Source organism: Glycine soja, chromosome 13 (assembly GCF_004193775.1).
Source record: "Glycine soja cultivar W05 chromosome 13, ASM419377v2, whole genome shotgun sequence".
NCBI classification, from domain to species: domain Eukaryota; kingdom Viridiplantae; phylum Streptophyta; class Magnoliopsida; order Fabales; family Fabaceae; genus Glycine; species Glycine soja.
The window spans coordinates 15,466,592-15,489,002 of NC_041014.1; the positions used below are offsets into that span (position 1 = coordinate 15,466,592).

Sequence of the window (22,411 nt, forward strand, 5' to 3'; positions counted from 1 at the left end):
CATAAATTATATTAGTATTGAAAAAGGTTAATTTTGAATCCAAAATTAATTATAAATTCAAACAACTCTAAGTAGTTTATACTTTGAATCAAATTTTTAAACTGAATTTTACTATTAATTTACTTTTAAAATAAAAATATCTAAACTTAATTAACTATTTTTCAAAATTAATTTTAACCAAAAATATCTCAAACATTGATATCATCCAAATTCAATTTTGAACACACGGTGTCTTTTGCCTTTTGCCTCGCCACCCCCAATTGCTTCTCCTCTCACGTTGTGTCTGTATTTTTATTTAGCTTTCGTGACAATCTTCTTGGCACAAAGGGTAGGGGTATCTAGGTAACTTCACAACTGGACTCGGTTTCTTTCTTACATCATAAAAACCAAATCCTCTTTGAAGCCCCTTCTCTCGATAATCATTCCCAAGACACTTTTTCGCAAACCCACTTTTCCCCGCCATTCACTTCGCAATTTCTCTTCCAAATCTGTCCCTCTAGGGCTCTCACTCCGTTCCTCTTTCTCCCAAATTTCTTCCGCGAAAACCCTAATTCCCCCCAGATTTCACCGTTTCTTCGCGCTTTCATGCCCTTTCCGTGAACAAATCCATGAGTTTCCCTGCCACCTCTGGCGCCTCGGCCGCCGCGCTGTCGTCCTCCGGCCACCGCGGAATCGGCCTCTCCAACACCGTCCACTCCGAGCTCGCCGCGTGCCTCCCGCTGCCGTCCCTCCCGGTCTTCTGCGGCGCCTCCGATCAGGACCTCCGCCTCGTGGACTCGCCGGCGCGCCTCAACCGCGTCGACGTGCTCGCTCAGTCCGCCAAGATCGCCGAGCTGCTCCGCCACACCGATGTGTCGTACTTGTAAGCTTCTTCTCTTCTCCTTTCGTCCTCGTTCTACATTATGCTGAATTAGGCTCGAAATTTTGCTTGAATTGTTGTTAATTTTTCGTGAAATTGAAGTTCGCAGTTCTGAGATAAAGTTACTTGCATTTGGATTTTCGTGTGATTTACTGTAGCATATGTGATGAGACGTGGCTTTTGGTCCTCATATTAAATTTGCGAGTTGCGACTTAGGAAGTTGATTGCTTACTTGCTTACAATGTGCTTGGCAGGAAGGAAATAAATAGATGAGCAATAGAGCGGATGGAAATAGAGAAGAGAGAAATATAATGAATGGAAATAAGTGAGAAATAGAGTGAAAATAGTGCCGTTTAGTTGAAGAGAAATTGGAAATTGTGAAATAAATAAATAAATATTTTATATACAATTTTTAAGTTAAATAATCGATTATGAGCCATTCGTAATCGATTGTTTTTGTCAAACAAATGATTTCACGAATAAAAAATGTTGATTATTGATTATGAACCGTGCTCTCCTCTCTTATTTTCACACAACCAAATGCACCATTTCCTATCTCCTCTCTATTTTCCCTCTATTTCTGACATACCAAACATACTGTTAATTGTACTTCTCTCTCTCTTTAAAAAAGTTCATTTTTTTTTTAATTTTCATTGCCTGTTCACGGGAGGTTTGCATGTTTAGGTCACTGGCAAATTAATGTTGGACTTGTAAATAAATATTGGATGCTATTATAATAAGTGCATAGGCAAGGTTTTTACTTTTGTCACGTTGCATTCCTTGATATTTGCGGGAAATTATGGACAAATGCGGCCACTATTGTGGTTGTTGACACTCCAAAAACCTTGAATTGTGGCGGGAATCATGGTTGCGGACTATTCTAATAAACCTTGTGCTTAATGTTTAATCTATAGTTTGCGAGAACTTTACTTTTTATTTTTTTAATTTTTTATCTTTTAAAACTCTATGGCAGAGGTTTTAGTTGAGAATACATAACTATACTTTATTAACACAGTTTGCACCAACCAGCATGGAGTTTTATTTTCCATGCCGTTTGCTATAAATGAAATGACATTCATTCAAAGCTGTTTCTGTGTCCAAATTAATTTTGTTTTGGTAAAATTTGGTGTGCCAGCAAAGGGATGCATATTGTTGTCGTCATCATTGTGAATGTTGTTTGTGTCGTTACCAATGGATTTATTATTGAATTTAATATCTTTTAAAACTTTGAGAGGCTTTAGTTGAGAATAAGTAACTATACTTTATGAGCACAGTTTGCACCAACCAGCGTGGAGTTTTATTTGCCATGCCATTTTCTATAAATGAAACAACATCATTCAAGTTGTTTCCACGTGTTCAAATTTATCTTGTTGTTTCAGCAAAGGGATACATAATGTTGTTGTCATCATTGTCAATGTTGTTTGTGTTGTTACCAATGGATTTATTAGTGAATTTAATGCAACTTTGTTTATTTTTTCTTCTACAGGAATTTAAGAGGTGAAGCCAAAGGTGTTCCGTATATATATGTTGAGCCTTTAGAACTCCATGACGAAGTTATCAGGTGCAATCCTGAAGCATTTGAATACAGCACTGCAGGTAAACAGAGTACTTGGTTTCTGCCCTGAATATCACCATTGTGGATATTGTTCTATATAATGATCTGACAGAGATTGAGGGTGTGATACCTTTGCACTTGGGAAAATTTAGTCAGAATGAGATCTTTTTATGAAGAGAAACTGCCATAATATAATGAAGTTTGATTTTATGCTGGCAAATTACTGTCAATTATAACTTTCAAGATGCTTACTGTGATTTGCTTGTTTGATAAAACTAGAACTTGGTTTTGTGATGTCAAACTTATAGCTATGTTCACATTTTCCTCCTAAAGTTTATGTTTTACTTTGGTCTTATGGCTTTCCATTAAATAATTTAATGGTGCTCTGCTTATTGTTTATTGTATTGGTCAAGTTTCTCAGGTCCTGTCAAGGAGCAGATCTATGGTAGTGCAGTATCTGAAAAAAGGCAACCGGAATCAAGTTTTCCTATCCAAAGAGAGACTCAAAAAGACTATAATGCAACACATAGTCGCCAGCTTGATAATTTTTCCACAAATGTATAGATATATAAATATAATATATTTAATATTTGCCATTGATGTTTGATTCTTTTCATTTGTTAATTTTGAAAATGATTTGGCAGGATATCTCTTCGTTGTCTTCTAAAAAATCAAAAATAAAAAAGAAAGGTGGTGATGGAATATCTGTAGCACCTGATTCTGCTGAGCTTCAAGGTCAGTGTATGCTTGGTTCCTAAAATCCTACTTTTTGTTTTTGTTTGTTCTCTGTTTCTATGCATGTAAGCACATGTCTGCAGGCACACATTGCACACATGCTGTTTTTACATGTATATTCAACCGGCATTGTAATCTTTGTAGGTGCCTACATTGAAAGGTTTCGTGAGTTTTTGGAGGACTTGTGCAACAAATCTGAATTTAATAGTGACGATCGAGATGAAGCAGAATGGTTGCCATTGCCTCTTACAGATCTTAGATTACTTGTCAATGAAATAACATCTATTCGTGAAAAGAAACTTCTGCATTTGGTTCCTGTAGAAGTCCTAGTTAGACTATTAAAAGTTCTAGATCATCAGATACATAGAGCAGAAGGCCTGTCAATTGAGGAATGTGATAATGTAAGTTCAACTTTCAATTCTTTGGTATTAGTCTATAGTGTTTTTTTTAGGCTTGTTTGATTTAGTTGACATTGAATATGATTTCAATTTTCTGATAAAATCTGTTTCTATTTGCTATTGGGTAGTAAACAAAAACTTAATATCCAAAGAGCTTTGGTGCATAGATCAAGTTTGACAAGGTTGTATGGTGAAAAATTGTGTGTAGAGTATATATGTCAGTACTTGTGAGGTTCCACCAATATCTATGTAGATTTGAGTTTGGTAGCTCCATAGCTAAAGCTTCACATTCTCAATTCTCAACAGTCATGGTCAATCTAACTATATGGTAGTATGATTTATCATTTAAATATGTCTACATTGCCTTGTCATATACAATTTGTATTTCCATTCACAAGCAAACTATTCATAATATTTAAACCCAGAATCTTTATATCATTATATGTTAAGCTATTTTTTTCCTTTCAAGATCATGTAGTTAGATTTAAGGAAGTCAGGGAAGACAGAAGAAAGCACTTGGAGAAACCATTAGTAATGACCTTGCTATATATGGATTTATTTAAAAATTGGCTTTTGATAGAGCCCAACGTAATGTTTGGTCCATGTAGTTGACCCCACTAGTTGGATTAAGGCATGGTAGTTGTATGCAGTTTTTTAAATCATAATTTACATGGTAAATTTATATTAAGTGATTTTTTGTTATTGTTCTTTGTTTCAGTCTGATTCAGAATTAGTTTCATCTGTTTTAATTGCATTGGAGTCCATTCATGCTGCACTAGCAGTGATGGCTCATACTGATATGCCAAAGCAACTCTATAAAGAAGAGGTACGCTCTATGTTTATGATAGTTTCAAGCAAATATTATTAATATGGATAACTAGAATTTTATTAGGATCTTTCTAGGGCAAAGCAAGTATATAAAAAAGAAAAAGCTCCTTCAGCAGGTGAAAAGCATTGTTGTACATGCGTGAAATCAATGATTTCATTGATTTGGCTTTCATAACTTGTGCAGGCTGTTACCTTTTTTGTTTTAAATATTAATCTGTGATGTCTGAGTAATTTATCCATGTCAGATCATTGAGCGAATTCTGGAGTTTTCCAGGCATCAAATAATGGATGTTATGTGTGCATGTGATCCATCATACCGTGCACTACATAGACCTAGTGAAAACACTGCATTTGAAGGTTAGTCTTTTTAGTTTTTGTGCTGAATAGAACACATTTTTTATACTGTTCTTAATTTTACATTTTGGAGGATGAAAATGCTACTGGAAGTGCAACACTTTCCTTTTAAATTGTATCTCTGACTATAATTTGTTTGTAGTTAATGATGTATTTCAATTTCTGAGGGCGCCATGGGATGGCTGAGTTCACAGCTAATATATAATAGGGCCCATTGGGGACCATGGAAATGGAGTGAGAGAATGGGAAGGGATTATTTCCTCTAATGTGGTTTCAAACTCCTAATCTTTATATTTTTTCCAGTTGATGATTATGAAGATAATGATGCTGAATTTGGTTCAGCCAGCAAGAAACGGCGTACTAGCAAGACTTCGAAGTTGAAGAAATCAGTATCAAGCAGGTCTGATTATTTTTGTCCACATTATACATCCTTTAAGTTGGTTTTCTTGTGCATCTGTTAATATTTACATTTATTATTTTCTTGTTGGTCTTTGCTTTGTTAGGGTCTCTACTGCTGTAAATACTATTCTTCAGAAGCTGTGCACTATTCTTGGGTTACTCAAAGATTTGTTGTTAATAGAGAGGTTATCAGATAGTTGCATACTACAACTTGTAAAAACAAGCATTACGACATTTTTGGTTGATAATATCCAGCTTTTGCAATTGAAGGCAATCAGTTTACTCAGTGCGGTACTGATACTTCTCCTTTATAGCTCTGTGATTGTTATCTTTCATGCTCATATGATGGTACTAATGCTCTTCTATATTGTGAGCATATGCTTCTATATAATTGTTGTTTTTCCAATATGTTGGTACAGATATTCTATTTATACACACAACATCGCACTTATGTGATGGATGAAGTGGTTCAACTTCTGTGGAAATTACCATATTCAAAACGAGCTTTAAGGTCTTATCACATACGCGAGGAAGAGCAAAGGCAGATCCAAATGGTTACTGCTTTGCTGATTCAGTTGATTCATTGTAGTGCTAACCTCCCTGATGCTTTAAGAAAAGCTTCAAATGGTAATGCTGTATTAGAAGCCTCTGTTGATGCTAGTTATCCAATTAAATGCCACGAGGCAGCGACAGAAGCCTGCTGTCTGTTTTGGAGCCGGGTACTTCAGCGGTTTGCAAGTGTGAAGACTCATGATGCTTCGGAGCTGAAATCCATAATAGAGAATCTTGTTACAGATTTACTGACAACTTTAAATTTACCTGAATATCCTGCTTCAGCTCCTATTCTAGAGGTAGATCATGTGTGGGTGTGTTCTTGCAAGGATCTGCATATCTGTACATATTATTTTGGTAATTGCATCAGATTAGTTTACTTCTGAGAGTTGTTTCAGGTACTCTGTGTCCTACTACTTCAGAATGCTGGGCCAAAGTCTAAGGATGTCTCTGCACGTTCCCTGGCAATTGATATTCTTGGTACAATTGCTGCAAGGTTGAAGCGCGATGCTTTGGTTTGTAGCCAGGAAAAATTCTGGATACTTCAGGATTTACTTAATCAGGATGCTGCTGCTCAGCATCATCCAAAAGATACATGTTGTGTCTGTTTGGGGGGAAGGGTAGAAAATTTGTTCATATGTCATGGTTGCCAGAGGCTTTTTCATGCTGATTGCCTGGGCATTAAAGAACATGAAGTTTCCAGTCGAAACTGGTCCTGCCAGACATGCATCTGTCATAAGAAACTACTTGTATTACAATCATGTTGCAATTCCCAGCAAAAGAATGATGTGAAAAAGAATTGCAATACAGATTCTGAAGTTTCTAAGCAAGAGATTGTTCAACAGTTGCTTCTGAATTACCTTCAAGACGTTACCTCTGCTGATGATCTGCATCTTTTCATCTGCTGGTTTGTACTCATGACAGGTCTTCTAATTGACATTTTAGATATATGCAAAAGTAATGCATGTGTTTGATGTGCAGGTTTTATCTCTGCTTGTGGTACAAAGATGATTCAAATTGTCAGCAGAAGTCCAGTTACTACCTTGCTAGAATGAAATCAAAAATCATAGTACGAGATTCTGGTACTGTGTCTTCTATATTGACTAGGGATTCAATCAAGAAGATTACTTCAGCTTTAGGCCAAAACAGTTCATTTTGCCGAGGATTTGATAAAATTCTTCACACGCTTCTGGTCTGTTGATATTCTTCCTCTCCTCAATTTGTCAAAAAATTGTACTTATTAGAGTATCTGTAAATAACTGTGGAAACAATTTGCAAGGGCTGTTAGCTTTTGCTAACAGCTCCTCACTAGTATTTGGCTATTAGTTTGCTAACCAAATTTCCCTCCTATTTTATTATTCTGTTTTGTACTTAGGCTGAAGGTCTAGTGGCCTACAAATACTTCTTTGTAACTAACTTTGTAACCAACAGATTCAATAATATCAGTTCCCTTTCTCTATATTTTTCTCTCTCTTTTTCTGTTCACTAAGTCTAAAATGGTATCTAGAGCCAATTTTTTTGTAGAAGTTCTTCTCTTTGAATTTTCTAGATCCTTCTTCAACATCCATGGCTTCCACTTCTCAGAGTTTCGTCTTGCACTCGTTTCCGACCTCCATCGCCGAGAAGCTCAACGATTCCAACTACCTACACTGGCGACAACATGTCGAACCAGTAATCAAATCACACAAACTGCAGCGGTTTGTCGTGAATCCAATTGTTCCACCTTGATATCCCACGGAAGATGATTGAATTGCAGATCACGTGAATCTGGAGTATGAAGCTTGGGAAGTTTAGGACCAAATGCTCCTTGTCTAGCTCCAATCCACTCTTTCAAAGTCTATTCTCTCACGTGTTCTTGGCTCGAATCACTCCTATTGCGTTTGGGAGAAGATTCACGAGCATTTCAACCTTCACACCAAATCACCTGCACGCCAGCTTCGAACTGCGATGCGTGCAATTTCGCTCGAAGGTAAATCAATGGATGAATATCTTCGTAAGATCAAAGGCTACGTCAATGAACTTGCCGATGTTGGAGTTTCGGTTCGCCATGAGGAATACATTGACGCACTCCTGGAAGGTCTGCCGTCTGATTACGTGCCGGTGATCGAAAGCAAGAAACACACTCCATCCATCGCTGAGATTGAAGCTCTGCTTTATGGACATGAGATTCGTCTTGTTTGCTACAACAGAGATACTCAAGTGCTCAGTTCTCCATCTTTGAATTACGCTCAAGGTTATTCGCACTCAAATTCATATAAATCTGGTGATTCTGGTGGCTCTAGGGGAGCATACGGCCACGACAATGGTGGTCGTGGCAATCCTTCTGAGCGCGGTGTTGGCCGCAGTGGTTCCGGCAGGGGTCGTGGTGGTGGCCGATTTGCCAACTTCCAGTGCCAAATCTGTCTCAAATATGGACATACTATAAATGCTTGTCATGTTCAGTCTGACTTGAACTTTCAACCCCATGAGTCACTTACTTTCTTTGATCCTGTCACACTTCAACCAATTCCTTATTCGTCTGGTTTGACTAGATCTTCAAACACTTGGATTAATCCTAATTCCAAGACTGTTGCTCAACCATCCAATCAACCTAGTGCTATGCTTACAAACTCGTCCTCTCATGGCAATGGTCAAGCTAGTTCAACCTGGATTTCAGATTCTGGAGCTAGCTTCCCTGTGACTGGTGGTGAATCACAACATGTCAAACAGTTTGCACACTTTGATGGACTTGACCCAATCTTCATAGGAAATGGTGAAGGTTTAAGTGTCTCTACTGCTGGTTCCTTCTCTTTTGTGTCTCCTAATGACTCTCACATAACTTTCAAACTTCACAAGTTATTACATGTTCCTTAAATTTCAAAAAATTTGTTAAGTGTGAGTCAGTTTGCTAAAGATAACTTTGTTTTCTTTGAATCTCATCCTTACTTATGTCTTTTGAAATCTCAGGCGACCAATAAGGTCCTTCTTCAGGGTGTTGTTGGTGCTGATGGTCTCTATTTTTTTCATAACATCAATCTTCAAGATAACTCTCCTCAGCTGATGTCAACCTCCTCTTCTACTTCATTCACAACTCCTACTGTTAATAAAAATTCTAGTGTAGCTTCCAGTTCTGTTATTTCTCCTCCTAGCACTGTTAGTCTTTGGCATGCTAGGTTAGGCCATCCCAATAGTCATGTAATGAAGCTAGTCTTCAACCAGTGTAATATTTCTTCATCTAATAAATTTTTTTCAGACTTTTGTGCTTCTTGTTGCTTGGGAATGTCTCACAGGCTACCATCTCATTCTTCTACTTCTGTTTACTCTCCCCTAGAACTTTTTTTTACAGATCTGTGGGGACCATCTCATTTAACTTACTATTCTGTTTTCAAGTATTATGTATCCTTTATTGATGCCTTTTCCAGATATACTTGGATATTTCCTATTAAAACTAAGGCTGAAACTACTTATGTTTTTCAAGCTTTTAAATCCATGGTTGAATTGCAGCTTAATACTAAAATTAAAAGTGTTTAGTCTGATTGGGGGTTGAGTACAGACCCTTTTCTGCTCTCCTAACCTCGTATGGTATTTCTCACAGACTAATTTGTCCCCACACTCATCATCAAAATGGTGTGGTTGAAAGAAAACACAGACATATAGTTGATCTGGGCCTTACCTTGTTACATCATGCATCTTTACCCTTATAGTTTTGGGACTATGCTGTTACTACTGTTTTCTATCTAATTAATAGACTTCCTACCACTTCCCTCAACTTTGCTATTCCCTTTGTCACTCTTTTCAACAAGGATCCTGATTTCCAATTCCTTAAAACTTTTGGCTGTGCCTTTTTTTCCTTGTTTAGACCTTATCATACTCAAAAACTTAATTTTCGTTCTCAAGAGTGTCTGTTTGGGGTACTCCTCATCTCATAAAGGTTTCAAATGTTTGTCTTCAACTGGCAGAATTTATATTTCCAAAGATGTTTTGTTCAATGAGCTGAGATTTCCTTATTTTGATCTATTTCTCTCTTCTAGCTCAGTACAAAACCTTGATTCCTATTTCAATCTTGATCCTAACCTGTCTACTCCATCTGTAGCTCCTACACCCCAACCTTCTCAACTATCTTCCTCTCACTCACCCTTTGCTCCCTCTATTCCTTCTGGTTTTTCTAATGTCTCCAGTCAACCCTCATCTGAGTCTACTTCTGTCCATCCTCAATCATGAAATGCAAGGTCTCATAGTGAGTTTGTACCAGCACCAACTTCAATTCCTGTTAATACTCACATCCTATGCAAACTAGGTCCAAGTCTGGAATTCATAATTCTAGACTGCATCCTTCATTGTTCCTTGCTCATTCTGAACCCAAGCTATTGGATGCAAATGGGTTTTCAGAGTAATAGAAAATGCTGATGGTTCTATCAACAAGTTCAAAGCCAGGTTGGTTGCTAAGGGTTTTCATCAGGTTCATGGTTTGGACTTTCTTGAGACATTTTCTCCTGTGCTCAAGCCTGTCACAATTCGTGTTGTTCTCACTCTTGCTCTTTCTCAAGGGTGGGAGTTATTTCAGCTTGATGTCAACAATGCTTTTCTTAATGGGTTTCTTGAGGAATATGTATTTGTGACTCAGCCTCCTGGTTTTGAGGTTGCAGATAAATGCCTAGTCTGCAAGCTTAACAAGGCTCTCTATGGCTTAAAACAAGCCCCAAGGCAGTGGTCTAACAGGTTAAAATCTACTCTACTTCAGTTTGGGCTTGTGGGAAGCAAACGTGATTTTTCTATGTTCATCTACACACATCAGGAGCATACTGTCTATCTCTTAGTCTATGTGGATGATATCATCATCACAGACAGTTCTGCCTCTCTTATTCAGCAGCTAACTTCCAAACTAAATACTGTCTTCTCTCTTAAGCAGCTATGTCATTTGGATTATTTTTTGGGACTAGAGATCAAATACCTTCCTAATAATTCTATATTAATGACTCAGAGCAAATATATTTGTGATTTACTTCACAAAACTCACATGGCTGAAGCCTATTCTATTTCCTCTCCCATGGTTTCTAACTGTAAACTGTCCAGACATGGTGCTGATTTGTTTCATGACCCAACTCTCTACAGGTCAGTAGTGGGTGCTCTACAGTATGCTACTCTCACTAGACCTGAAATCTGTTTTGCTGTTAATAAAGTTTGTCAATTTATGGCTAGTCCTCTGGACTCTCATTGGACAGTGGTTAAAAGGATCTTGAGATATCTGAAGGGTACCTTGTCTCATGGGGTACCTCTTTAGTCTGCTTCTATTGCGGAACCTTTGGCTTTTTATGCATTCTGTGATGCTGATTGGGCATCTGATGTGGATGATAGGCGTTCCACCTCAGGGGCTGCCATCTTTCTTGGTCCAAACTTGATATCTTGGTGGTCTTGCAAGCAGAAAGTCACAGCCAGGCTCAGTACTGAAGTTGAATATCGTAGCTTGGCTCAAACTTTTACTGAATTGACTTGGATTCAGACTCTTTTAACAGAATTGCGAGTTTCCTTCACTACTCCTGTTCTTTATTGTGATAATCAATGTGTTGTATCCATTTCTCATAATCCAGTGTTCCACAGTCGCACGAAACATACGGAAATAGTTGTCTTCTTTGTTAGGGAAAAGGTTCTGGCTAAGCAACTTTCAGTCTTGCATATCCCAACTTTAGATCAGTGGGTTGATGTATTGACCAAGCCTTTTTCTTCAGCAAGATTTGAAGTTCTCGGGGGCAAACTCAATGTGAAGAGTTTTTCCTCTGAAAACTCTTCCCCTTGAGTTTGAGAGGGGGGGGGGGGGGGTATTAGAGTATATGTAAATAACTGTGAAAACAGTTTGCAAGGGCTGTTAGCTTTTGCTAACAACCCCTCACCAGTATTAGGCTATTAGTCTACTAACAGAATTTTCCTCCTATTCTGTTATTCTGTTTTGTACTTAGGCTGAAGGTCTAGAGGCCTATAAATACTTCTTTGTAACCAACTTTTAGATTCAATAATATCAGTTCCCTTTCTCTATATTTTTCTCTCTCCTTTTCTGTTCACTAAGTCTAAAAGTACTTTCCTAATTTTTTCTTATGATGTGTACAGGCAAGCTTGATGGAGAACTCTCCAGTTATTAGGGCTAAGGCTTTAAAAGCAGTAAGTTTAAAATGCTTTTTTTTTTTTTGAAGTTTCCTGCTTTCCAGGGAAATGGGATGCTTATAATAGTTTCTTTGCACCAAATTAATTTCTTCTGACTTTCATTTAATATAATGAGCAGGTTAGTATTATTGTAGAGGCTGATCCAGAGGTATTGGGTGATAAGCGAGTACAATCAGCTGTTGAAGGAAGGTTTTGTGATTCTGCGATATCTGTTAGAGAAGCAGCATTGGAACTTGTTGGTAGGCATATTGCTTCGCATCCAGGTGTGGGTTTTAAGGTATGTGTCACTGGATCTTTCCTTAATGGTCAATAACAAAACTGGTCCTTTCTTATAAACTTCATTGGTATGGAGATGCTTCTTGCTTTGGGTTGATGGGTTGTTAAAATAGTTTTCTCAATTGTGTATTGTAGTATTTTGAGAAGATTGCAGAGAGAATCAAAGATACTGGAGTAAGTGTTCGGAAACGAGCTATCAAAATCATTCGAGATATGTGCACTTCAAATGCCAACTTCTCTGGATTTACAAGAGCTTGCACAGAGATAATTTCACGTGTTAGTGATGATGAAGCAAGCATCCAGGTATTTTAAAACTATTGCTTGAACCTCTAAGATATGTTACTATGTAAATTATAATTATGTTTGAAGATTAACATGCTTCCTAACATGGTCTTGTTTTATAGCATTGGTGATGATAATATTTATGACTTTCATTTGTACTCTTTAAATGGTTAGTTCCATCATGCCATGTAAATCATTAGTCATTGGATGTAAACTACGTATTTGATGTTAAGCCTATGATATGTTCGTTAATTTGTTTATCAACACTCTCACTCTCTTCAGTTGCTAAGAGTGTTCTCTGTTATGCGTTGGTTTTGCAGGACCTTGTTTGCAAAACATTTAGTGAGTTTTGGTTTGAGGAGCCTCCTGCATCACAAACTCAGGTCTTTGGGGATGGTAGTACTGTTCCACTTGAGATAGTTAAGAAAACAGAGCAAATTGTTGAAATGTTGAGAGGAATGCCCAATAATCAACTTCTTGTAAGTGTAATAAAGCGCAATTTGTCACTTGATTTTTTGCCACAATCTGCAAAAGCTGTTGGGGTAAATCCAGTGTCCCTTGCAATAGTGCGTAAGCGTTGTGAATTGATGTGCAAATGCTTGCTGGAGAAGATGTTGCAGGTATGGTAGTATTTTGTTTATGCCACTAACTTCTATGCTTGGCTACATTGATATATAAATGACAGTTTTTGTTAATAATCAGGTTGACGAAATGAACAATGATGGAGTGGAAGTGGGTGCACTTCCATATGTGTTAGTCTTGCATGCATTTTGTCTTGTGGACCCAACTCTCTGTGCACCAGCTTCAAACCCTTCCCAATTTGTTGTTACATTGCAGCCATATCTGAAGAGTCAGGTTATCACTTTTATATATTGACTAACTTTAGAGTAATTATGATCCTGTAATGTTCTTTTATTGCTTTAATTAGTTCCATATATGTACTGAAAGGTAATGTTCAGCTTTTCTGTGCCATGTCCGTGTTGTGACATGTAACCATCTTTTTGATTGTGAGGCACATGAACTTAGCTTAAAAGGGTGAGAGTGAGAATCTTGTTTGGGAATGGGAATCTAACCCATGTTGCATGGGTAGCTCAAAATTAAATTTACCTAATGTGACTTAATAATTAGTTGATAAAAATTATTTTTATACTATATCTGTAATATAAGATTATATATTTAATAATATACCAATTCATGCGGTTCAATTAGTGACCCACCAACTCAAAACCTTGACCGGGTCGATCACCAGTCCGGTTTTAATAACACTGCTTTTATTGATGGAATTCCCATATCCAAATCTGATATCAATGAGGTAATAGAATCAGGGTTAGGCAGGAGAATTAACAGAAGTTCAGTGATACAATAAACCTCCCTTGGATGTTCAATAGATCCAGGACTCTACCCCAAATGTCTTTACAATCTGCAATATATATGCTCCCACCCTCCCTGTTCCCCTTTTCCTTCCTATTTATTATTTTGACCCCATCCAAAGTCAAATTGACTAGTAGTTAGTTAATGGGCCAAGTCTTCTCTTAGATTCTTAGAATGTGAGTTTAGACCTAACTCGACCCCAAAAGCTAGCTCAAGGGGTGAGGGTTGCCCCTCACTTATATACTCTAACTTGACTTTATTTTTAGCCGATGTGGAACTTGGGTCTTTCCCAATACACCCCCTCATGCCTAGCACTTCTCGGACTTGGTGCGTGGATAACAATGGTGGGTGACCCTTTTGAATAATATTGAATATACTTTGATACCATCTTAGATTCTTAGAATGTGAGTTTAGGCCTAACTCAACCCCAAAAGCTAGCTCAAGGGGTGAGGGTTGCCCCTCACGTATATACTCTAACTTGGGTTTTTCCCAATATCTTCTGACTAGACCAGAGGTTAGGATCCTCTGCCACTTCTAATTTTTGTCTCACATAAACCTGTTCAACAGGGGGTTGCTGTCTATCACCAACTCCTCTAATCCTTTCTGGTTATGCAGATATACTGTTTATTTATATATCTTATAACTGTTATTAAAATAATAATAAAAATCTCGATATGCCACCTGAAATTTCACTGATATGTAATCCTAACTTTTTTTTATATTTATTTTGTCTAAGATAAAATTTTCTTTTGTCACAAGCATAATTTTGCATACCAGTTGTCACAGTTATATAATTTGAGATCCATGAATGCTATCAGTCAATGTTGGACACAAAATAAACCCACTGAATACAGAATAAAGATAGAAAGATGGTTTTCAATCCAAATTTGAGTACAAACATATGGCCCCCCCACCCCCCACAGTGTTTGCCCCTAACAAGGAATCTCATTCTTCAAAACACAAGGAACAACAATTTGACACCTTAATCCTTTTTTAACAAGTTTGTAACATTTTCTATATCACTATAACTGCCACTTGACTCACATCATAATCTGTAAATGCCTATTCTGAAATTAATATAAAAATAACTGCCTAATAACTCCAATGCAGAATTGTGACTGCCAAATCAGATTTTACCCCATCAGTCTAATATCCCTTTTATAGATAGAAGATAATTTTCTCCCGCTAAACCCTGGCTCAAGATGGTATCTGGCTGCAAAATGATGTCATTTCGTCAACGATGAAAATGTAAGCATGTGTGTTGGGTTAGATTGTGGATCTCAAACCCACAACTTAACCCAAGTTTGGGTTTTAGATAATTTATACCTATCCAAACCCTCCCAAGCCTGTCATTTTAATATATTCCGAATCTATGATTGAATTGTCATGAGGTATTGCTTTAAAATTTTTAAGAATATTTTATTCTAGGTAAAAAGAAATTGTTGTGGCAGGGTGCTGGGCTGGGACAAGGTGTATAAATCCCGTCCCCCTTGCCCCCTCCCTCTTACTGTCACATTTAAGACTTCCAATAGGTGTGTGCATGTACTATATAAACTAATTTTTATATTTATTACATGCACACTTGAGCACAATTCTATTAGGCACTGTTTCTGCTTTGGTCTTGACTCTTGATCTATTGGTCCTGTAGGTTTTGGTCTCTGATATTTCATTATATTTCTCTCTGTTTACTTTTTGGCCTACAAGAAAGTAGAATCCCAAAATGACAAAAGTGCACCATATCTTGTTTTCAGGTTGACAATCGCATGGTTGCACAGCTACTTGAGAGTATACTATTCATAATTGATGCTGTGCTTCCCATGCTTGGGAAGTTGCCTCCGAGTATTGTTGGGGAACTCGAGCAAGATTTGAAACAGATGATTGTCCGGCATTCTTTCTTGACAGTTGTCCATGCCTGTATCAAGTACTTATGGTTTCTTACCATTGTTTTCTTCCGTTAGCTCTGTTATTTTACTTCTGTTCTTTATCCTGGAAATGACCAACTGATAGATTCATGTGATGTGGAGTTCTTAAATTTTCCTGATGGTTAACAGTTTATAGTTGCTGCATAAATTTTTTATGCATAATGTGAGAATATCTAAATATTTTTCTTATGTAATACATAACTACCTGAGCAAAAGCATGTTTCTTTGAACAGAAATTTTTTGATTGTACTTTATGAAATGTTTCTGAAAACCTTGAACTGCATCTAAGATTCTAGTATGTAATTATATTATGTGTTACTTTTGTGGATTAGTATTAGTAGAAAATTTGTTTTTCTCCCCTTTAACAGAAGGGAAATTGCTTGACCTTTCACCTACTTATGGATCTTATTATTTTTTCTTTATCAGATGCCTCTGCTCTGTGAGTAAGATGTCTGGAAAAGGGGCTGCTGTAGTTGAACAACTTATTCAGTTCTTCTTCAAATGTTTGGATACTCAGGCAGTTGATAACAAACAGGTTTATTGCAAGATTCATGTTAAAATTTATGTTTTGATTAGTACATCTGCTATTGGATTTTATTCACCTGCAATTCCTAGCAATGTTTTTCAACTTATTGAAAACCTGAAATTGTATGCGGAAATCATTGAGTAGCTTTGTTTTTGTTTCAAATTTTCTTGTTTAAGTGTTTCACATCGACTAGGTAATGTTTTCCTTGTAGGAGTAAGACCTGGTTTGGGGGGGGGGGGGGACTAGTTTTTTTTTTTAAAAAGCCTATCCAGTCTTAATGTGGGTCACAAGTAAATGTGTAGTTGTTGGAAAAGCTGCATTAATTGCAGACACCCCTTAGCCCGCCTTAGTTGCAGCCTCTTTGGGTGTTGCCTGAAGTGCGGCCTTGAGGGTGGTGGCTTAGTCCCACATTGACTAGAGAAATGACCAAATTAAAATATATAAGTGGGGGGCAACCCTCACCTTACAAGCCGGTTTTGTAGGGTTGAGTCAGGGCCCATAACCCACCTTTTAGACTAGTCTAGTAGTCTTCCAAACTTTACATTCCACGTATCCAGTGGGGGGTAAGTTGTTCCTCTTAGGCTTGGAATATGGTCAAAATACTCCTATGACTTGGACAATCTTCTCGCCTTTAGCTAACATTGACCTACTTCATTTTTTTGTATTTACATCAAATGGAGTTAATTTCAGTACTCAATTTATTGTTTCTTAAAAGTTTGTAGGATTTTGCTAAATGATGCATGAGGTAGTTTATGTATTATGAACTCTTGTTATGTGGACTATACATCTGATATATACATTAGTGTCAAGGAAAGTTGTTATTTCTTGTGGATTATAGCTCGTGTAGAGAACTATAGTTTTGAATATTTAGCTTGGACATGAACATTATTATGTAATTTGGTGTTGTGGAGTGTTTATACTTATCTTTTATTTAGCTTGATGATGAAGGTTGTTTTATTTTTATATGGGATGTAAAATAAAAATTTGCTGTTCCCTGCTATTTACAGAAAGTTGGACGATCTCTCTTCTGTCTTGGGTTGCTTATCCGTTATGGCAATCAATTGTTAGCAAGCTCCAGTAGTAAACTCATTGATGTTGGACGCAGTGTCAGATTGTTTATGAAGTATCTCTCTGTGGAGGATTTTGTTGTCAAGGTTAGATCACTGCAGGTAAGATTTATTTGTTAACTTAGTTCTTATCCTGGTTTCATCTTGAAGTCTGTTAATATTTTATTTTAACTCTTGTAGGCACTAGGATTTGTTCTAATTGCTAAGCCTGAATATATGTTGGAAAATGATGTTGGAAAAATACTGGAGGAAACATTATCCTCTGCGTCTGATACTCGCATTAAGGTAATATATTTTGTCTTGATATATATATATATATATATATTTATATATATTTATTTATATTTATATTTATATTCTGTGTATACTAAATCTTTCTGGTAATCAGATTCAAGGATTGCAAAACATGTTCGAGTATCTTCTAGAAGCTGAAAGCCAAATGGGAACAGATAAAAATGATGAAAATGTTGCTGGTTATTCAGTTGGAGCTGGGCATAGTGTACCTGTTGCTGCTGGTGCTGGGGATACAAACATATGTGGGGGTATAGTTCAGTTGTATTGGGATAATATTTTGGGCAGATGTTTGGATTTCAGTGAACAAGTTCGTCAATCAGCCCTGAAGGTCAGAATCTAGCTTCTATTTTTATCAGATTCAACACTCTTGAGCCAAATGCCGAAGAACAATTAAAATCATGTCTTTGAATCAATAAGAGTTAATAAACAGAAGAGTGCATGCGTGTGTGTATTGTATTTATGATAGTTTCTATTCCTCCAAATCTTTTGGATTGATGGAGTGAGGTAAAGGGTATTATGTAGATGCTTTTCGGAGGAGTTTAAAGGTGAATCTTGCTGTTGCAAGTTAGTCTCTTGGATTGTGGTTTAAATTATCTATCGTTTTGAAGCTTATTTTCTTTGGGAGGTTAAGTGCCTGCTTGTATTGGCATTGTCTAGGCATCCAAATGGAGAAGCGTGACTTCTAATGTACTTTTTTCTGAAAGCAAAAAATTATTGTTGTGGCCCAAGTTCCGTTTGAATATGTTGCAACACTAAGACAATCAGGACCTACACATTCCAGTGAAAACGGTCTAGTTTTCTTTTGTTTTCGAATATTTAGAATAAAAGGTTTTTTAATACTGCAGATTGTTGAAGTTGTGCTGCGCCAAGGTCTTGTTCATCCAATCACCTGTGTTCCATACCTTATAGCCCTTGAAACAGATCCTCTGGAGTCGAATTCAAAGTTGGCTCATCATCTTCTGATGAATATGAATGACAAGTATATTTTCCTATGTATAGTTTTGGTGATCTAGTACATGTGAACTTGGTTGCTTTAGCTAATTAAAGCATCTTTTCAGGTACCCTGCATTTTTTGAAAGCCGCTTGGGTGATGGACTTCAAATGTCATTTATGTTTATGCAATCTATTTGTGGAAGTTCTGAAAATGTTGATCATAAGATTCAATCTAAGATCCCTACTTCTGGAAAAGGGAAGCCTGAGGCTGGGTCACTTGCTCAAGCTAAACTTGGGGTTTCTCGAATTTACAAGCTCATCCGAGGGAATCGGGTATCAAGGAACAAATTTTTGTCCTCAATCGTGCGGAAATTTGATAATCCAAGATGGAATAAATTAGTAATAGCTTTCTTAATGTAAGTTCTATCTGTTCCTATTCTTTGTTTCTTATATGGGTTCATAAATGACCTTTTAGTTGATTTTTTCTGCAGATACTGCACAGAAGTCCTAGCATTGCTGCCATTCATTTCACCTGATGAGCCCCTTTATTTAATCTATGCTATCAATCGAGTAGTTCAAGTAAGGGCCGGACCACTAGAAGCAAACTTTAAAGCCTGGAGTTCAAGCATTTCACGTCATAACTCACCTTATGGGAATGGAATGTATCAACAGGGGCCAGATGAGCCTACTGTTACAAGCCAAGTAATGTCATTGGATTTGAATGGAACATTTCAGCAAAATGTAGATGTTCAGCCAAATTCCAATGACATGAGAACCCTGGATTTAAATGGATCAAATCATCAACTGCCAGATTATCCTTTATCGTATATGGGTAGCTCAGAAGCAAAGCTGCATTCTGCAGGTTACACAGATCCTTTTTCCTTCTCAAATGATGATCTGGAGAAAGTTCAGGTATTTTGGAACCTGCAGTCATTCATTTTGTCAGTTATGATTTGTTTGTGAGGAAGATCATTTAAAGTTTTGTTAATGGAATGTCCCGCTCAAAGTGAGAATGTCAAACATCAAATATTTTCCTAATACTCCGAATATTAGAAGATGCACTTTTGGATTAGTTGTTATTGTATTCATTCACATGTAGTCATTCATTTTATTACCTATGCTTGTACAGGCCGATTGTTTATCAGCAATTGCATTGCAGCTTCTTTTGAAGCTCAAGAGACACCTGAAAATCATGTATAGTCTTGATGATGCCCGTTGTCAGGTAAAATTATATAACCCATGTTATTATCACTTAACCTAGAGTTAAATATTGTGTATCCTTGAGTCCTTGACTAGAATATTATGGAACAGAAAACTAACAGTTCACTCTTTGGAATGTGCTCCCACTTGTTTAGGCTTATTCTCCTACCGAACAACCGAAACCTGGAGAGGTTATCTCCAGACAGAATATTGCTTTTAATATCGGTGATTCACAGTTCAGTTTGCCTACAAGTCCGCAAGAATTGATACAAAGATATCAGGTATTGTGGCTCTGAGCTTTGATTTGACGCACCTGATTCAATTGCGAGTTTCTTTAGCCATTTTTTCTCATTTGCTGCACCAGGAATTTAAACATGCTTTGAGGGAAGACACTGTGGACTATTCACATTACACTGCAAATATAAAACGAAAGCGACCTACAGCCACACCAAGAAGAGTTCAAGTTCGGAAACCTGTATACGTGGCAGGTGGGTACGATGATGGGGATGATGATGGGGATTATACTGGTGGAAGTGACATGCACAAGATAAGTTTTAGTGGCCGCAGGAGTAGCCTTAGAAACTCAAGGCAATATTGATTGATGTAAGTACATGATAGATAGGCTAACTTGTACATTAAATAGGAAGAAAAAAAATACAGAGTAGGATGAGAGCCAACAGAATAGGGGTAAAGGAAACAGAATGCAGGGAAGCACGGGCCTGGAATACTCCTTGCCTTTTTAGATTACAATATTTTTTTTCTGTTTCCTTTTGTAATTTGCATTATAATATAGTGGCTTCATTCTTTTGTTGGTGAAAATTTATCTTAGCTATCTAATATCAAATTTGAGGGCGAGCCCTGGTGCAGCGGTAAAGTTGTGCCTTGGTGACTTGTTGGTCATGGGTTCGAATCCGGAAACAGCCTCTTTGCATATGCAAGGGTAAGGCTGCATACAATATCCCTCCCCCATACCTTCGCATAGCGAAGAGCCTCTGGGCAATGGGGTACGAAGTTTTTTTATCTAATATCAAATTTGATTGTTTTCTTCTGGTTTAGCTCCCATAGCACAAAAGTTGTTATCTGTAGCTTGGTTTGCTACGAATTAAGTTGCCTATGACGGAAATAATGATACTTCATACTCGTATATAACATGTACAAATTTTATAAGATGCATTAGAAAAGATGAGTGGTGGAACAAAAGGTAAAAGTAAGTTATAAAAAATAATGATTGAAACTATATTCTGTACTGTACCTTAAAAAATAGTCAAACACTCAACCGATTTATTTGTAATTTGAAAACACGGTCACGACTAGATGATAATTTACTTCGTTTTTAAAGTGCAGAAATGATATTTTTACCTTGAAATAGAAAATGAAAAAGCGCATGTGAAGATTCACATCAACAGTATGTATCCACGAGGAAAATCTTACCACTTCGAGGTGCGGTTGTGGAATGTTTCTCTTTTAGATGGATGACATTTATAAAATATGAAATTATCTTAAAAAAAATTACACAAGAAAATTAACATGTTTCCAAACATGTTCTCGGAGCTTAATAGTTAATATTAGTTGTTAGGCTAAATAGATACCTTATTAGTAATTTTATAGCTTAGAAAGATGAAATAAAGATTTAAATATCCTTATTATTACCTACTAAAACTTTATTCAAGATTCTTATTTTAACTTTAAATTTTTGAAATTAATAGCAAGGGTTTGAAAGTAGCATTGATGACGTTGATAATCATTCTAAGAAAATATTTTTAAAATGCTTGTTTAGATCGAAATGAACTAAAGTGTGACGCATAAATCACGGGGGAAGGGGCATAAATTTTTATGATAGGACAATGTAATTTAAGTATTTATTCAGATAGGGGAGTGTTGCTTACTCTAATTTAATATATATATATATATATATATATATATATATATATATATATATATATATATATATATATATATATGTTTTGTTTTTTTAAATTTTCCGGATACTTTTTTATTCAAAATTATACAGTGACATTATTTTCATTCTTTTTTCAGTTTTCAAAATTTTGATACTTGTACAACAAATCTTACAACAAAGAGAAATGAAAAAAAGTGAGAGGAAAGAAATTTTTTTAAAATATAATAAATGATATGGTAAAAAAAGATAGACACATCAAATAATGTTGTATAAATTATTATAAAACTTATTATACATATATCAAATTTCAAAACAACATATTCTGTTTTCTCATGAAAACTAAATAAAAATATTCTTCTTCAAGTCAAGGAAACATGGGCCCGATTAAACTATGCAACCCAATCAACCTAATTAAAAAAAGTTGGGTTGAATTGCTTATCAGATTTGCATATGTTAGACCCAATCCAAATCTTTTATAACTTTTTTTAAACTTTTTGTCTTATTCTTAAATTTCAATTACTCTTTTAATAATAAAAGTTTAACAGCAAAAAATATATGTATGAAATTTTAACACTTATTCCTCTGTCTTGAAATTTTCTAGATTAAATTATAACTTTTAGACCCTTAAAATTCCTAATCTACAACTTGGTCTCTTAATTTTTAAAATTACATAATTTCAGTCTTTTCATTTGTTGATCTTTACTTGACCATGATATAATATTTTCATGCTAATATGAAAATTGTTCACATCACCACCTAACTCACCAAATCATTTTACTTGTTTGAATTATGTTATAAACACTATATTTTATATACATTATTTAT

General features: G+C 36.3%; 1 protein-coding gene across 1 annotated transcript; it reads left to right on the forward strand.

Moving 5' to 3' along the window:
* Positions 1–395: 395 nt before the first annotated feature.
* On the forward strand, positions 396–20,509 carry LOC114380780 (sister chromatid cohesion protein SCC2-like). The gene is made up of 28 exons (XM_028339829.1): positions 396–862; positions 2,346–2,455; positions 2,836–2,972; positions 3,059–3,149; positions 3,294–3,550; positions 4,266–4,373; positions 4,621–4,732; positions 5,033–5,129; positions 5,233–5,419; positions 5,548–5,979; positions 6,079–6,587; positions 6,662–6,872; positions 11,762–11,812; positions 11,934–12,092; positions 12,227–12,394; positions 12,694–12,993; positions 13,076–13,228; positions 15,496–15,665; positions 16,093–16,201; positions 17,200–17,361; positions 17,440–17,544; positions 17,648–17,881; positions 18,399–18,532; positions 18,612–18,902; positions 18,978–19,398; positions 19,616–19,708; positions 19,842–19,967; positions 20,051–20,509. The coding sequence occupies exons 1-28, from the start codon at positions 609–611 to the stop codon at positions 20,282–20,284; spliced, it is 5,415 nt and encodes a 1,804-aa protein (XP_028195630.1). The 5' UTR covers positions 396–608; the 3' UTR covers positions 20,285–20,509.
* Positions 20,510–22,411: the final 1,902 nt, after the last annotated feature.

What these genes read in the sequence shown, in the direction of transcription:
- LOC114380780 (XM_028339829.1), top strand. Translation starts at nt 609, where the DNA reads ATGAGTTTCCCTGCCACCTCTGGCGCCTCGGCCGCCGCGCTGTCGTCC. An exon ending in ATGATGAAGCAAGCATCCAG is followed by an intron (nt 12,395 to 12,693) that starts GTATTTTAAAAC and finishes TTGGTTTTGCAG; the next exon opens with GACCTTGTTTGCAAAACATT. An exon ending in TTGATGATGCCCGTTGTCAG is followed by an intron (nt 19,709 to 19,841) that starts GTAAAATTATAT and finishes CCACTTGTTTAG; the next exon opens with GCTTATTCTCCTACCGAACA.